At 54.5% G+C, this 15,969-nt stretch overlaps 1 protein-coding gene across 1 annotated transcript; it reads right to left on the bottom strand.

The window, feature by feature from the left end:
- Nucleotides 1-6,720: 6,720 nt before the first annotated feature.
- SNAI1 (snail family transcriptional repressor 1) lies at nt 6,721-12,098 on the bottom strand. The gene is made up of 3 exons (XM_069496062.1): nt 11,984-12,098; nt 10,709-11,236; nt 6,721-7,403 (listed from the first exon to the last, which is right to left on the bottom strand). The coding sequence occupies exons 1-3, from the start codon at nt 12,063-12,065 to the stop codon at nt 7,219-7,221; spliced, it is 795 nt and encodes a 264-aa protein (XP_069352163.1). The 5' UTR covers nt 12,066-12,098; the 3' UTR covers nt 6,721-7,218.
- Between the last annotated feature and the right edge of the window lie 3,871 nt (nt 12,099-15,969).

The raw sequence follows: 15,969 nt of genomic DNA, 5'->3' as shown, positions 1-15,969 counted from the left end.
GCTAAGAGGAGGCGGAAATGGAGAGTGACTGCTAATGGATATGGGGTTTCTTTTTCAGGTGATGGAATGTTCTGGAATTAGATAGTGATGATGATTTCACAACCTTGTAATATACTGAAACCTACTGAATTGTACCTTTTTTTTTTTTTTTTTTTTTTTGAGCCAGGGTCTCACTCTATTGCCCAGGCTGGAATGCTGTGATACAATCATAGCTCATAGCAACCTCAAACTCCCAGGAGCTCAAGTGATCCTCCTGCCTCAGCCTCCCAAAAAGCTGGGACTACCAGTGCTTGACACCATACCTGCCTAATTTTTTTACTTTTGTAGAGACAGCGTCTCACTATGCTGCTCAGGCCAGTCTCAAACCCCTGGGCTCAAGCAATCCTCCCACCTCAGCCTTCTAAACTGCTAGGATTAGCATGAGCCACAGCGATTGGCCATGAATTGTACCATTTAAATGGATGAATTGTATGGTATGTGAGTTATATCTCAATAAAGCCATTTTTTTTTTAAATCATGGTACCACCACTTATCTAATGCTGTGTGTCCTTGGACAAGTCTTTTGTCCTTTGTGAGCTCAGTCTCTGCGGCTCTCAAAGGGGGTGTTAACCCACCCACCTCATTCCCTGGAATGACTGACTCATAGCAGTGAACAGCCCTGCAAGGTGAGGACTCGTGGGCTAGGTGAATATCGGCCCCCCGGTTTGGAGAAAGGGCTGCCCATAGACACAGAGGCCAAAGATGAATTCAGTCCACTGGCAGTGCCAGGGTGGGCACCAAACGGCACCCAGATGTCACCCCACAGCCTTCAAGGGGGCTGCATCTGCTGAGCCCTTGGACACTGTGACCTCTGGCCTTGGGCCCTCCCTCTTCCCAGAGCCAGGGAGGCGAAGGCTGACTCACCCTGAGAGTCTGCTCCTAAGGGTCCCCTCCTCCAGGCTGGCTTCCTGATCCTCCATAGGGTTTGGTGGGTGAATAATAAAAAGCTCATGGATCCATTCCAGGCCACTGAGAAAGATTTGCCAAACCCTCAGCTGTAGCCATCTGTAGTGGGTTGAACTGTTTCTCCCAAAAAGCTATGGTCAGGTCTTTAATCCCCGGAACTGGTGAATGTGACCTTATTTGGAAGTAGGCTCTCTGCAGATGTAATCAAGCTAAGATGAGATCATGCGGGATTAGGGTGGGCCCTGTACCCAATGGCTGGCTCAAGGGAAACAGAGACATAGAGGAGCAACGAAGGGCCTTCCCCGTGGAGCCTCCGGAGGGAGCACGTCCCTGCTGACACCTTGATTTTGAACTTCTGGCCTCCAGAACTGTGAGAGAATAAACTCCTGTTGTTTGATGCCACTCGCTACATGGTAATTTCTTAGGGCGGCCCTAGGAAACCAGCACATCACCATCTGTGGGTGCCCAGAGTGGGTCCAAGGCCCAGGGGGCAGTCGGCAGAGGGAATTCTGGCCAAACCCCCGCCAGGTGGGTGGTCCTGCCCTCACAGAGCTCCCAGTCTGCAAGGCCACACAGGACACCCTGCCCCACCCAGGTGCCCCTGGGCACTGAGCTCTCTTTTCCCTGTCCACAGCCCTCCCTCATGACTACCCACACCTTTGGCCGCCTACCTGGCTGGAGACAGAGGTGCCTTGCAGCCGCGTTTCTAGAAGGCTGGCTAAAGAACAAAATGGCCCCTCTGTGCAGCAGTCTAGGCAGGCGAGGCAGTGGACAGAGGCCCAGACTCTGTTCTACTTCAATTTAAAAAATGTTTTCATTGCACCCCCCACCTCGAAAGAAGAAAGAAGAAAGTACATGCCAACAATAATAAAATAACTCAGGGTTCCCATCCCAGCTCTGCCACTTACTCACTGTGTGACTCTGGGCAGGTTACTTAACCTCTCTGTGACTAGGTTTCCTCATTGAGTTCATCTACGTGAGGAGCTCAGCACAGCGCCTGGCACATAGGAAGTGCTCTGTACGCGGACGGCAGCACTGTGTTTCCCAGGGGCGCACGATATTCACTCCTCGTTCATTCAGCAATGTTTCACCAAACGCGTGCCTCCCGCTTGCTCCACGCAAGGCACAGGGATCGGCGCGCCGTGCACAGGGCAGTTTCCGCCTGTGCGGGGCGGACGTGCTGGTCAGAGGGCCGGTTAACAGAGAGGCCACGAACAGGAGAGTGTGCTTTGTCTGATGGTGACAAGTGCTACGGAGAAAACAACAGGGAGGGGAGAATGAGGAGGGGAGAATGAGGAGGGGAGAGGGACGGTGAGGGGAGAGGGACGGTGAGGGAGCTGCCCACGCAGCTCCCTGGGGCAGAGGCTTCCTGGCAGAGGGACATGCAAGTGCAAAGGCCCTGAGGTGGCAGCGGCTGGAGGGAATGAGGGGGACAGGGAAAGGGTGTAGGTGGAGGTGACAGGGGCCAGCACATCAGGCCCTCGTGGGATGAGTTGAGTGAGAGGGAGCCATGTATATGTGGAAATGTGTATTTGGTCATTTTTTTAAGTCAAGAAAGATGTAAACCAAGTTCTTCACGGCATCACTCTGGGGATAGTAAAGGCGTCAGGATAGGGTGTTGATCACATGTCACTTGAGCCTCACATCTCATTGTTTTATTTTTTAAAATGAGGGAATACATTCCCACACCGTTTGTGAAATTGACAATATGAAAGCAAAGAAGGCCCAGAGCCCTGCCTGCCAGGAGACCCTCCGTCCCAGCTCACGGAACACCCCTGCATGGCCACCGGGTCACTAATGCAGCCCAGATGTGCCCAGAGATGGCCCTGGCCCCAGACCTGCCTGCCTGGACACTTGCACAGAGATCGGCTTTACAGCCCGTTTATTTCCTGGACTCGTTTTAAAGAAAATCCCAGGGGAGGATCTAATGGCCCAGCCAGATCCTGCGGCTCCCAGCCCAATCTCTCCCAACCCCACGGCTCTGAGCTGCTGCCCGGACAGAGGGACAGTTCTGCGGTAGAGAGCCAGCCAGTAAAAGTAGAAGGAACGATGGAGTTAGAAAATCACCATCTGGGAACCACTGTCATAAGACGTCATTGACTTAGGCAAAAATAACCAGTGAGGCTGAAACTCGTGGGTGGAAGTTCGAGGAGTAACAGGATGTTCACATGGTCTCCAAGTATCTCCCCACAAGGCACGGATTAAGTGCAAAGGGGAAAAAAGAGGAACTCCGGCAAGGAGAAACCTGGTGGGCACCACCTTAACCAGGAGGTCAAAGTTGACGTCAGGGATGAGACGAGTCCACCTCATGTGCCTCATGACACCTTGCGCCAAGAAAGACACACGCCACTTCTGAGGTTCTGCCAAAAGTGCACGACCCAAATTTAGTTGTGAGGAAACATCAGGAAAACTCAAACCGGGGGATATTCTACCAAGCAGCTGGCCAGTATTGTTCAAAACTGTCAATGTCGTGAAAGACAAAGGCTGAGGTGCTGCCCTGGGAGAGGAGAGACTAAAGACACAGGACAGGTGGGTGCAACAGGCGATCCTGGAGTCGAGCCTGTGTCTCTCCTCACCCCCACGCCCACCCCCCAAAATGCTCAGGGGGACATCACTGGGACAGCTGGAGAAATTGGATCACGACTGTGGATTACAGAATAGCATCACACCAATGTTAAACTTCCTGATTTTGATCATGGAACTGTGGTTATATGAGAGAATGTTCTTGTCCTTAGGAAATGCATGCTTAGATATTTAGCAGTAAAGGCATGCATCGTGTCTGCAACTTACTCTCAAAATGTTCAGAAATAATGCATGTGTGCATGTGTGTGTGTGTGTGTGTGTGTGTAGGAGGAGAGAAAAGATGCAAATATGATATAATGCAAACATACTGAAGAATCTGAAAGAAAAATTCCAGTTTATTGAACTTCCCTTGTAATTTTTGTGAGGCTGCAATTATTTCAAAATAAAAAGTGTTAAAAATCTAAAAAAATGTCTCCCTTGCTCCCTCCCTCCCGTCTCCATCCACCCAAATTCCACCTCCTGCAACTCCTTAGGGAACCACTTTTATTAGTTTACTGTCCTGTTTCCAGAGTCTCTATATGCAAATACAAGCAAGGATGAGTCGTGCTGATGTCTCTACCCCTCTTCTGCCCACAAAAGGGAGCATGTCCTGTGTATTATTTTTTTTTTACGTTTAGTGATGTGGCTATGTTGGGGTGGTTCTGGATCAGAATGTGGGGACCATCCTCATTCTTTTTTCAGCTTTGTAGTATCTGCCCCCACGGGGTCCAATATCCTCTTTTAAATGTTTTTTTAAAGAGATGGGGTCTTGCTATGTTGCCCAGGCTGGACTTGAACGTCTGGCCTGAAGCAATTCTCCCGCCTTGGTCTCCTGAGTAGCTGGGACTACAGGCACTCACCACTGAACTCGGCTTTCCCTTTTAATAAATAACCCCAAGAAACTCTCCCAACTAGTGCTCAGGTGAGCCGGGCTGTGGGCTGAGTGGGCACAATACCATATGCTTCTTAAATCCAGGCTTCCAGACCACCGTCCTGTAAAAGGTAAAGCAGGCCTCAGCATGGCTTTAAAGCCCCAATGGCTGTCCCCGGGGCTTAGACAAAGTCCCACCTGCTCAGCCCAGGGGGCTCTGCTCGCCCACCCTGTCCCCACCCTGTCTCCGCAGTCCCTCCCGCGGCCTGGTCTTTCTGAGGAGGGCAGGCACATTCCAGCCTGGCTCTTCCCTCCCCCGATCTTTCTCCTCCCTCAGGTCTGGGCAGGAATGTCGGCTCTTCCAGGGCTCTGGCTGCCTGAGCCCAGAGAGCCCTGCCCCGTGGCTCTCCAGCGCCTGGTGCTCTTTCATTCCATCCTGGCACCATCACTGTAGGAAAGCGGCTTGTTTATTTAATCGCTTGTTTGTTTTCTGTCTCCCCCACCAGAACATACATTCCATGAGCGCAGGGACGGCCTGTCTTGTTCACGGCTGTAACCCCAGGGCCCAGAGAAGGACCTGGCACACACGGTGCCCATGGAAACCCATGGAATGAATGAATGCCTCTGCACGGTCTCTGGAGGAAGGCATCACTGTCACCCCGTTTTATAGAGGCCCCGAGAAGGGGAGAGCCTTGCTCCAGGCACCCTGAGAGTCAGGGACATGAGCCAGGCTTACCTGACTCCCAGGATGATAGGAGCCAAGTACACCCAAGGTCAAGGCCGGGTGACCTTGGGCAAGCCCCTCATCTCTGAGCCCCATTTCCCAGGGTCCATCCCTCAGGGATTGTGTGAAGCCACGAAATCATTCATTCACCCTTCACCAACGTCAGCACCTACTCTGGGTGAACACGATGCCCTACAGGGACCTACAGAGCCAGGGACACAGTAGGCCTTCAGCTAATTAGTGCCCAGCCCCCACCACTCCCCGACTTCCCTTCAGGGAGGCAGGCCACAATTTGGCGATTGTTAGAGAACGGTTTTTTTTTCCTTTGGGGAGGAAAGCTGCAAGTCATTAAGGGCTGCTCCCGGCCTGCGGGTCACCATTTCCTGTTTAGAAGAAAGAATCATCTCTCCTCTGGAACACGAAGCTCCCCCCACCCCCAGCCTGACTCTGGGGCCCCCGCAGCTCTGGGACCCGGGACGCCTGCTCAGCTCCCCGCAGGAAGCTGGCACCTTCAGCACCTTTTGTACTCAGAGAGGACACTCATTTTCTCCCGGCCCCAGGAGGCCCCCAGCAGTGAGATCACCACCAGCCAGCCAGGAGTGAATTATCCCAGCCCAGGATGCAAGCTGACCGGGCTGACCATCCTCCCCGTCCTCAGAGCAGGAAGCTGAATGACCCCTACCCTTTGGCCTGGCTTCTCACCCTCCTGGCTCCAGCCAGCCAATTTCCTTGCATCAAAGGCCATTTGGTACCCAGCGGCCAGACAGAGGTGTGGGTCTGACAGGGAGGCCCGAGAGGGGCCCAGAGCCCTTGGAAACAGGAAGGACATCCTCTGTCTCCCTCCCCAGTTCCGCTCGCATCTGGGAGAAGTAGCCAATCCTGCCCCGGAAGACCAGCAGTGCCGGGCAGAGCTGGGCGGCCTCGCCAAGACCCAGGAAGCCAGTGTGTCTTCGAAATGCCAGAATGAGAGTGAGTGAGCCGCTGTGGAGTGCAGGGAGCTCGCACACACACCCCTCCGCTTGCCCGGCCACAGAGGTGACTCCAAAGAGCCAGACAGGACATCCAGGCCCAGGGGAAAACCTAGTTGCACACGTCCCTGACAGTCAAACCCAGACTCCCAAGCCAGGTGATGTTCCAAGGACAAGACTTAAGGCTGCGTCAGAAATACCTAAGCTCCAGGAATTCCTGCCCCTGCTCCCTTCCTAAAGACCTATCAAAATAGACAAAATAGAGACCTTTTACATATAAATTAACCGCTTTATTGAACATCAATAAACTGTACATGTAACTATACAAAATGTTTCCTTAATACAAAATGTTTGCAATATAAATACCAGTGTACCTTTAAAAATGTAAACATCTTCCTCCCAGGCCCACCTGTCAGGCCCCCAAAATAGTTCTGGGAGACGCATCAGTCAGGCCAGAGTGCCCCACTTGGGCCCCCGACAAGTGACGGCCATTACTCACAGTCCCTTTTGAGACATTGTTAAATTGCCCGTGAAACAGGTGCCACCATGACAAACAGGAGGCTGAAATAGCTGCCCAGGCCCAGGGGCAGCTCAGGGTCTAGACGCGAGGCCACGACGACGACGTGTCCAGACTGCCCCCGCAGGCCCCGTGCACACACCTGGGGGCGGATTATTGCATAGTTAGTCACACCTCTTGGAGGGTGGCCTGAGGGTTCCTGGGGCGGGCAGGGGGGAAGGGGAGTGGGGTCCCCTGAGAGGGGTGGGAGCTTCTCCGTCAGTCTGTTGGCTTTTGTCCTGTATTGCGGAGCAGCTGTATCCACCAGCTCTGGATACACAAACCCACACAGAAAGGCCAACTCAAGAACGCTCGCGAGCAGGGCTGCCAGGAAGCGTCTCTGTTGCAAGCTGCCCTCCCATCAGCCGTCCACGGAAACGGCCACTTGGAACGGCCGCTTTTGGAGCCCCCTGAGGCACCCAGAGCAAAGAGAACCAGAAAATGGTCTTCAAAGTCACGTGGGGCCAGCGCAGCTGGGAGCGGAGCGCTCACAAGGGAATCCCACGGCTGAGGATGCAGGGGTCCCTCCTTCTGGAGCTGGGGGGGGCTGCTTGTGGGGGCGGGCGTGGAGAGGAGAAAGGAGCCTCTAGGGTCAGCGGGGGCCCCCCGAGCAGCCTGACTCTTGGTGCTTGTGGAGCAGAGACATGCGGGAGAAGGTTCGAGAGCAAGCCTGGCACTGGTACTTCTTGATGTCCGAATGGGTCTGCAGGTGCGCCCGCAGGTTGGAGCGGTCGGCGAAGGCACGGCTGCAGTGGGGGCAGGAGAAGGGCTTCTCGCCTATGAGAGAAAGGCAGAGGGGCTGAGTGAGGCGCGGCCTAACGCTGGCGGTGACGGGTCCCTCCCCACACAGCCTCAGCCCTGAAGGAATCCCGGGACCCCAGAAAAACCAGGCCCCGGTGAAACCCACATCTAGTGTCCAAAGGCCTGGATTTGATTGGGAGCTCTGCTGCGTCCCACTTTGCAACTTTGGGCAAGTTGTCGAGCTTCTATGAGCCTCCATTTTCTCACCTGTAAAATGGGCCTGTTCATATCCCACTCATAGGAGTTGGTAATTGAGAGAAAGCAGGATAAGGTACTGTCCACACCACGCAGGGACGTGGGACAGACTCAGTAATGATGGCTGAGCGCTGTTATGATTGATCCTGCAGTCATTTGATCCTACCGTGGTCCTCATGTCAGAGATGGTAAGACTGAGCCACACAGTACCATGTGCAGGGTCACGCAGCAGGACTCCACAGCCCTGATTTTAACCACCGCACGCACTGCCTGCGGAGGGCGGCTGTGGCTGGTGTTCCTTATTATCAGTCCTGGAGTCAGTCCTCAATTTACTTTGTCTGGGGACAAAGCTTAAGAGTCGGCCTTAAGAGGCCTCCCCGCCCCCACCTGGGAGCTGGTTGGGCCACTCCCCTGGGCCCGGCCAGCAGCCTGCTTCCCCCATTAGCCTACTGCATGTAATCCCAAATCTCCCCGTCTGTCCTTCAATCGGACTGAGAGTCCCCTAAGGGCAGGGACTCCCCAGTCCATTCTAAGCCTCAGCCCAGGGCCTGAGATCCCACCACCAGGCTATAGAAACCTGTGGCCCTGACATACCATCTGCCTGGCCAGGGCTATGCTAGAGAAAGTCTTGCACATAGAGCTGTGTACATGGTAAGTGCTCAATAAGAGCTTGCAGAATAAATAAGTCTGTTTAAAAAAAAAAAAAACCCTCAGAGGAGCCTGACCCCTCACTCGGCCTTTTAACAATCACTGCTCCAACCAAAAGGGTATAGTTCCAAAAACACTGACAGCCCTGTTTTGTTTTTCCTTTGAGATACAGCATTTTCCAAATAAGTCATAATAGAGCCCTTGCCATGTGCCAGACACTATTCTCTAATACTGAATATCCTTTTTCAAAAAATACAATTCTCCTAACCTCTCACACCCAGCGTGACATGCCCCAGGCCACGGCCCACCTGCTAAATCCCCATGCCGGACCTGAGGAGCTTACTCCGTGCCCCGGGCACCGCGCTGAGCTGGGGGTGGGAGGGAGGCCACGGGACTGGCTTGGGGGACCCGTCCACTCAACAGGTATTTACCGAGCACCTGTGAGCTGGGCTGTCTCACTGGACAAATATATGAGGAAACACGCCACACCGCAGGGTAAGGGGACCTAGTCACAGGACTGGGGAGGGGAAGCCCGAGTACTCTCTTTCATTCATTATTAAGCACCCGCTGCATGCCAGGCCTTAAGGGTCTGACGATTGCATTCTACAAGGTCTTCCCCATGTGAATGAGGAAGTTCAGTTCTTCATTCGCACGCTCCCTGGGGAACCAAGGGCTGACTGTGCAGGTCCACAAAGGGGCCGGGGTCCAGCTGTAAGATGGGGGTGTGACGTCCCCCCCCCACAGTAAGTGCTCAAAGTGTGATTAGACATAAACCTGAACACAGCGGGAAGGAGACATTATAGGACATACTGGGGTTGGGGGGCAGCGTGCACACGCGGGAGCGCAGTCCCGCACCCCTCACAGGTCCCCCGCCCCCCAGATGCCTTCATGGAGCTCCCTCCCAGCAAGTGTGAAATCGGCACCAGGCCGGCGGGGACAAAGGCCGCCGAGGGGGGCACTGTACATGCGATACCCCGGATTAAAGGGGCCTGCCACGCAGTGGGCCGGCAGCTGCAGCCCGGAACAGGTGCTGGGCACCGCTGCCCCGTGCACCTGCTCCGCCCCTCCTGGCCCCCACCCACCGGCCCGCCATTAAGGCACACAATGGGAGTCAATGGGGACAGCAACGGGGTTTTTGTGTCTGAACCATGCCTTTACGTTAAAATAATGTCCTAAAATAATGTCCGGATGAGAGGGAGAGAGGCTGGGGGGGTGCAGGAGGGCACCCTGAGCGCTTCAACTCTCCCAAAGAGTCCCATTAGCTGAGCAGGCACCCAGGAGTCCAGGCGACGGGACACGTTAGAATCAGGGCCATTTTTTACAAAGCAAGAGACATGAGCGTCTTAGTCGAGTAATGATGATGCCAACAAAGCCTGCAAATGCCAGGTCTCCCAAACCACTTCCCTGACAGACCGTCAGCACTCAGGCCAGCCGCTGGGCCAGAAATGGCACACTGGAGCCCAAGGCCAGCGGCCACCACCCTCGAACCTTCTCAACAGTCCCTCTCCAAAGAGCAGCCCCGACCACTGTGGCCTCCACCACTCAAGTTCCAAAACATTCTTTTCTCCCTTTCCAGAAAGTTTTCTACACATTTAGTATTATGTTTTGAAACACCCAAGACGTGATTGTGTTTTCTGCCAGCAAAGATATTCTCTGGTCTTCATGATAGGATTAAGTGGGGTGGGAGAGCAGAGAATCAAAATGGTTGTAATAAGTTACTATAAAGTGATTAACAATCTTTACACCCACCCTCTAAACATGTGTTACCATAATCTTCTGAGGCTCAGAGAGGTTAAATACCTTGCCCAAGGTCACACAGCATGGAAGCAGAGCGAATAAACTACAACTTTTGTGAGAGCTTATCATGTACCAAGCACTTTGCCAGGTGCTTTCTATACACATTCTTCCACTTTAGCCTGTACAGAGACCCCCAAGGTGTCTTAGGCTCATTTTAAATGATGGGGAAACTGAGGCTCGGAGAGATGAACCATCAGCCCAAGGTTTGAGAAAGTTCTCAAAGCAGGATTCAGAGCCAGGTAGGGGGTCTGAACAACATCCTGTCTGGCTAGGGTGGGGGTGGGAGGGGAAAGGTGGGGCCGGGTAGGCCCCTTCACACCTGGCCATAGCAGCAAGGTGTTGGTTGCACCTTTCCCATATCTGACTCCAGCCCATTTGGCTGAGAAAGTGAGAGCGCAGAGAGACCTGTAAAGGTATCTACTCTGCCCATCTGCTTAGCTGATGAAGGAATGTTCTGCCAAACATCTCCAGAGAGCCAGGCCCCTGAACTTGAGCTAGAAGTTAGGAGACTCAGCACCTCAGTGTCCACAACTTTGAAAATGAGAACAGCAAACCCAGACTCACAAAAGCAGACAGAGAAAGCAGTGGGGACGGGGAGCAGGGAGCAGGGAGCAGGGCGGCCAGCCTGCAGGGGCACTCACCGGTGTGGGTCCGGACATGGCCCTGCAGCAGCCAGGGCCTGGAGAAGGCCTTCCCGCAGGTCCCGCAGACGCAGGGCAGCGTGTGGCTTCGGATATGCATCTTGAGGGCGCCCAGGCTGAGGTATTCCTTGTTGCAGTATTTACAGTTGAAAGCCTTTCGAGACTGGGGGTCTTTGGCCTCAGAGAGCCGGGCCAGCTGCTTGGGCACTTGGCCTAAGCCTGGGAAGACAGCGTAGGCCTCAGCCTCCAGGGAAGAGGCTGAAGTGGAGGAGAAAGACGAAGGAGCCGGTGAGGGGGGGCTGGGGGGCTGGGAGCCTTTCCCGCTGTCCTCATCTGACAGTGAGGTCAGCTCTGCCACCTTGGGGCTCTCCTGGGGCCGAAAGGAGGCCCACCCAATTGGCTGCGCTTGGGGCACCAGGAGAGAGTCCCAGATGAGTGTGGGTAGTGACGCCGTGGGGTTGAGGATCTCCGGAGGTGGGATGGCTGCCAGCAGGTGGGCTTGGTCGTAGGGCTGCTGGAAAGTAAACTCTGAGAGGAGAAAGAAAGAAAAGAGCAGGGTCAGGCGTTAATTAGATCATTCAGTCAGTCAACAAACATTAGCCCACTGCTGCCCAGGTGCTGAGCGGGGCTGGCTCTCAATACTTATCAGATGAATAAAATCATCAGCAGGACACACCAGGTTCCTGCCCTTGCACAGCCCGCTTCTCACCAGGTCACCCAACCTGAGTCTCTTACAGGAAGGGCCCCCCCACTCCCCAGTCCCAGCTTAAGGTACTCATTCCCAGGTCTCCCTCCCCTGGAGCCCCCGAAGTCCCCAGCCTGAAGCTAGATCCCCCCCAGTTATCCCAACCCCCAATCGCCCCAGCTCGTGAGCCACCACCCTGCCCCAATCCCCCTCCCCAGACACAGCTCTTCTCCCAACCCCTTCCCCCAACCCTCTGGACTCCGGACCTTTCACAGCCACTGGCCGGCAGGCTCTCCGGGCACAAGCCGCCGCCTCCCATTCCCACACTCCCGGAGCTCCCCGCCTCGCGCGGGCGACAAAGTCCCCCTCAGCCCAAGCCCACTGCCCGCCACACAGTCCTGTCCCAGTCGCCTGGATCCGGGATCTGGCTGGATCCCCTTGCCCCACGTCTCCCTCGCCCTCGCCCCTCAGTTCTCCACAAAAGGTCCTTTGACTCGATTTTGGCCCAGGCCCATCCCCACAGACGCCCCACGCCGCCTACGCCTGTCCCCCCCCCGCCCCTCCTCAGCGTCCGGCACTCCTCCGCGCACCTAGATTAGAGTCTTGCAGTTCGCTGTAGTTGGGCTTCCGGCGGGGGTCGGAGGGCTTCCTGACCAGGAAAGAGCGCGGCATGGTGGCCGAAGCAGCCGGGGTCGCCGGGTCGTGCAGGGGGTCGCAAGACGCTCTACTGGCGAGGCCGTGCGCGGCGCTCTGAGTAGAGACCCGCCGCCAACACCTTTAAATAGTCCAGATGGGGCGGGAGGCGGTGCTCTGTGGCCACGCCCCTTTGTCACCTCCGCGCCAATCAGAGACGCGCCTCCGCCGAAGGCCACGCCCCGAGCAGGTGCGCCGAGGGCTGGCGGAGCTCGCGCCGCGTGGCGCTGGGAGCCGGGGCTGGGGCCCCTCAGAGGCCCGGCGGCAAGCGCAGCCCAGATCGCCCCCGAGCGGGCTGTCGGGGGACGGACGCCGGGAGCAGCGAGCCCCCCAGGAGGTGGGACCCCAGCCGGACGCGCGCCTGCCAGCTCAGCGCCGGGCGGTCGGAGCGCCTCTGGCGCCCCCTGGCGCTGCGCGCCGCCGGTCCCGACACCCAACCTTCCGAAACCCGCCTCCGCCCCGAGCCCGGGCAGGGGGCGGAAATTTCCGCGGCCGGGCTGGCGCCCGTAGCGCTGACGAGGGAAATGCACCCGCTGGGGAAAATGCGCGGAAATGGACACCCTCGCGTGGCTGCCGGCAGTGTGAAAAGCCACAGCCTTTTTGAAAAGCAGCCTGGCATCGTCTAGCGAAATGCATTCGTTCCCGCACTTTGCAGACGTCCACCGAGCGCCCACTACGTGCCAGGCACGGTTCCCGGAGCTGGGGACACAGCCCTGAACAAAACACTCAGGGCCTCTACCGAGGGGCAGCTCCCCGTCCGGTGGGGGAGACAGCCGAAGTAAACAGGCGATTATAATGCAAAGGAAAGTGTGCTTTGATGAGAGACAGGACGCTGTGACAGTCAAGAGGAGGCGGTCACCTGAACAGGAGTGGGGAGGAGTCGGAGGTGACTTCCCGGAGGAAGTGAAGAAATATCAAGGGGGAAGGCCCAAGGTAAGAATCAATAACTATTTCGGAGGAACTAAGTGAGAGCAGCTCCCAGGGACAGGGGTGGGGCGGGCCGGCCAGGAGGGTCAGATTTGTTGGGCCTCCAGCGCCTTGGAGGAGTTGGGACTTTGCCTCAAGGGCAGTGGGGAGCCACGGGAGGATTTTCAGTTGAGGAGAGACCTGTTTAGAGTTTCCTTGAAAAAAACCACTCTTGGCCGGGTGTGGTGGCTCACGCCTGTAATCCTAGCACCCTGGGAGGCCGAGGCGGGCGGGTCATTTGAGCTCAGGAGTTCGAAACCAGCCTGAGCAAGAGCAAGACCGGTCTCTACTAAAAATACAAAGAAATTAGCTGGACAACTAAAAATATATAGTAAAAATTAGCCGGGCATGGTGGCACATGCCTGTAGTCCCAGCTACTCGGGAGGCTGAGGCAGGAGGATCGCTTGAGCCCAGGAGTTTGAGGTTGCTGTGAGCTAGGCTGACGCTAGGGCACTCTAGACCGGGCAACAGAGTGAGACTCTGTCTCAAAAAAAAGAAGACGACGACCACTCCAATCTAGGCAGGCAGTAGAGAGAAGTAGAGAAGGCAGGGCTGAGGCGGGGGTCTCCTCACCTCTCTGAGGATCATTTGTCCTGTGTCCGAAGGACGCTGACTGAATGCACCAGGGCTGGGCCCAGGGGAGGGAGAGCTGTACGCTTAGCCTGCTCCCAGGCCAGGCCAGGGGACTGGGCACAGAAGTAAATCCCGTAGGTTGGCAGTACTTGCTTCCACCTGCGAGGCAAGGACTAGGAAAACCTATGTCCCCCCACTCACCAACTAGAAGGGCAGGGACTATTGTCTGTTTTGGTCACTACGTACTGGGGGTAACAGCTGTGAACAAAAGCAACCTCCCCTCATTCTAGCTGGTGTGAGGGTGGGCTGAGGGAGACAGGCACTAGGCGGTCATTACGACAAATACACCCTCTCCATGTCTGTCCCGTGCTGATCACGATTCTCCACCCGAAGCCAGAGGCAGCAATCAGACCACCTCCCTCTGCTTAAAACCCTCCCATACGCCTATCTCAGAGTAAGAGCCAAAGTCTTCACCCTGGCCAACTGGGCCCTGCTACTATGCCCCTCAGTGTCTAGAGCTTCTCTCCCTCCCCTATGCACAGCGATCCCACTCCCGGCCTTCCTACTGTTCCTCCAACATCCCGGCCCTTTCCCACCACAAGACCCTGGTACCTGTGGTCCATCCTTTCCCCCTAAGTCTCACTTCTAGATTTTCACCTGGCTGGCTTCTTTTCATTCTCTGTTTCAGCAACAACTTCACCAACTGCTCAGCCTCACTGGTAATGAGAGAAATGCAAATTCAAACCACAGTGAAAAAAATTACAAAATTAAAAAAAGCCCGCAGTGAGACACCATTTCATCCCCGTCAGAAGGACAAAAAAATAAAATAAATTTGGTCAATATCAGGTGTTGATGAGGATGTGAATGTCAATGGATGTAGCCACTTTGGAAAAGTTTGGCATCAGCTAGTAACAGGTGACTCTCCTTTCCCAGCAAGTCTGTCCCCCAGGCCAACTCTATATCCCAAGGGTTCCTAGCCCTAGCAGTACATTAGATTCCCTTAGGGAATTCCCATAGGGAACAGTTAAAACACCTAATCCTGGGCCCCACCCCTACAAACATCCTGATTCAATTAGTCTGTCTGGGTGGGGCCTCTGGCATCAGCATTTTTTAAAACTCCTGGTGATTCTAAAAAGCAAGAAAAGAACTGCTGCCTAGCCTGGAACCCAGAAGAAACAAAAGAGAATATTCATTGCACCCTTGTTCCTAATAACAAAAACTGGATACAATCCAAATGCTTATATCAACAGGAGAATGGATTAACAAACCGTGGCACAATACTATAAAGGGAATACCATACAGCAATAAAAATGAACAACATCCATAACAATGGGGTTGGTGGCAAAAAATAATTAGAAAATTTAAAGAGTGAGCTACAACTCTGCAACAACAGGGATCAATCTCAAAAACAGAATGTTAAGCAGAAGTCACAAATGCAAACAATTAGCTGGATTTACATACGGTTCACAAAGCAGGTGGACTAAACCCTTATTGGTTAGGGATGTATGTGGAGGTGGTAAAACTATAAAGAAAAGCAAGGGAATGTTTAGTACGCAATTCTTAAGAGTGGGAGGATCGGGGTAAGGAGAGGCTGCACATAGAGCTTCTAGAATTCTGGTAATGTTCTGTTTCCTAGGCAGGGAGGAATCTTTATTATTACACAGACCAAACACTTTTGAGTAGAAATGATATATTTAATACAAAAACATTTAAGTTACCTCCTTAAGGGAGCCCTCCCTGATCACCGAAGCCAAAGAATCCCATGCACCCCCCAACGCCCACTTCCGTTGTCTTCAAAGGACATAGTAGAGCCCAATCAAATATCAAACTTGTTGAATGACTGATTCCCGCTCCACCTCTTCCCGGCTGGGTCACCCTGGGCGAGTTACGTAGCCCCTCTGGGCCTCAGTTTCCTCAACTATAAAGAGTGGGTGGCCCCTGGCCAGGCGCGGTGGCTCATGCCTGTAATCCTAGCACTCTGGGCGGCCGAGGCGGGTGGATCGCTCGAGGTCAGGAGTTCGAGACCAGCCTGAGCAAGAGCGAGACCCTGTCTCTACTAAAAATAGAAAGAAATTATCTGGCCAACTAAAAATATATATAGAAAAAATTAGCCAGGCATGGTGGCACATGCCTGTAGTCCCAGCTACTTGGGAGGCTGAGGCAGGAGGATCGCTTAAGCCCAGGAGTTTGAGGTTGCTGTGAGCTAGGCTGACGCCAGGACGCTCACTCTAGCCCGGGCAACAGTGCAAGACTCTTGTCTCAAAAAAAAAAAAAAAAGAGTGGGTGGCTCCTATCTCCTGGAGATGCCCGAGTGGGTAAACCGTTGCCTGGGCCTGGCTTTCCA

Source organism: Eulemur rufifrons, chromosome 20 (genome assembly GCF_041146395.1).
Source record: "Eulemur rufifrons isolate Redbay chromosome 20, OSU_ERuf_1, whole genome shotgun sequence".
Lineage (NCBI taxonomy): Eukaryota > Metazoa > Chordata > Mammalia > Primates > Lemuridae > Eulemur > Eulemur rufifrons.
The sequence above is the reverse complement of the archived record's forward strand: the minus strand, read 5'-3'. Positions and strand labels throughout refer to the sequence as shown.

Coding starts and splice junctions, on each gene's coding strand:
- SNAI1 (XM_069496062.1), bottom strand. CDS start 12,065: ATGCCGCGCTCTTTCCTGGTCAGGAAGCCCTCCGACCCCCGCCGGAAG. Junction 11,237..11,983: donor ACTGCAAGACTCTAATCTAG/GTGCGCGGAGGA, acceptor TTCTCCTCTCAG/AGTTTACTTTCCAGCAGCCC. Junction 7,404..10,708: donor CCATGTCCGGACCCACACCG/GTGAGTGCCCCT, acceptor TTTCTCTCATAG/GCGAGAAGCCCTTCTCCTGC.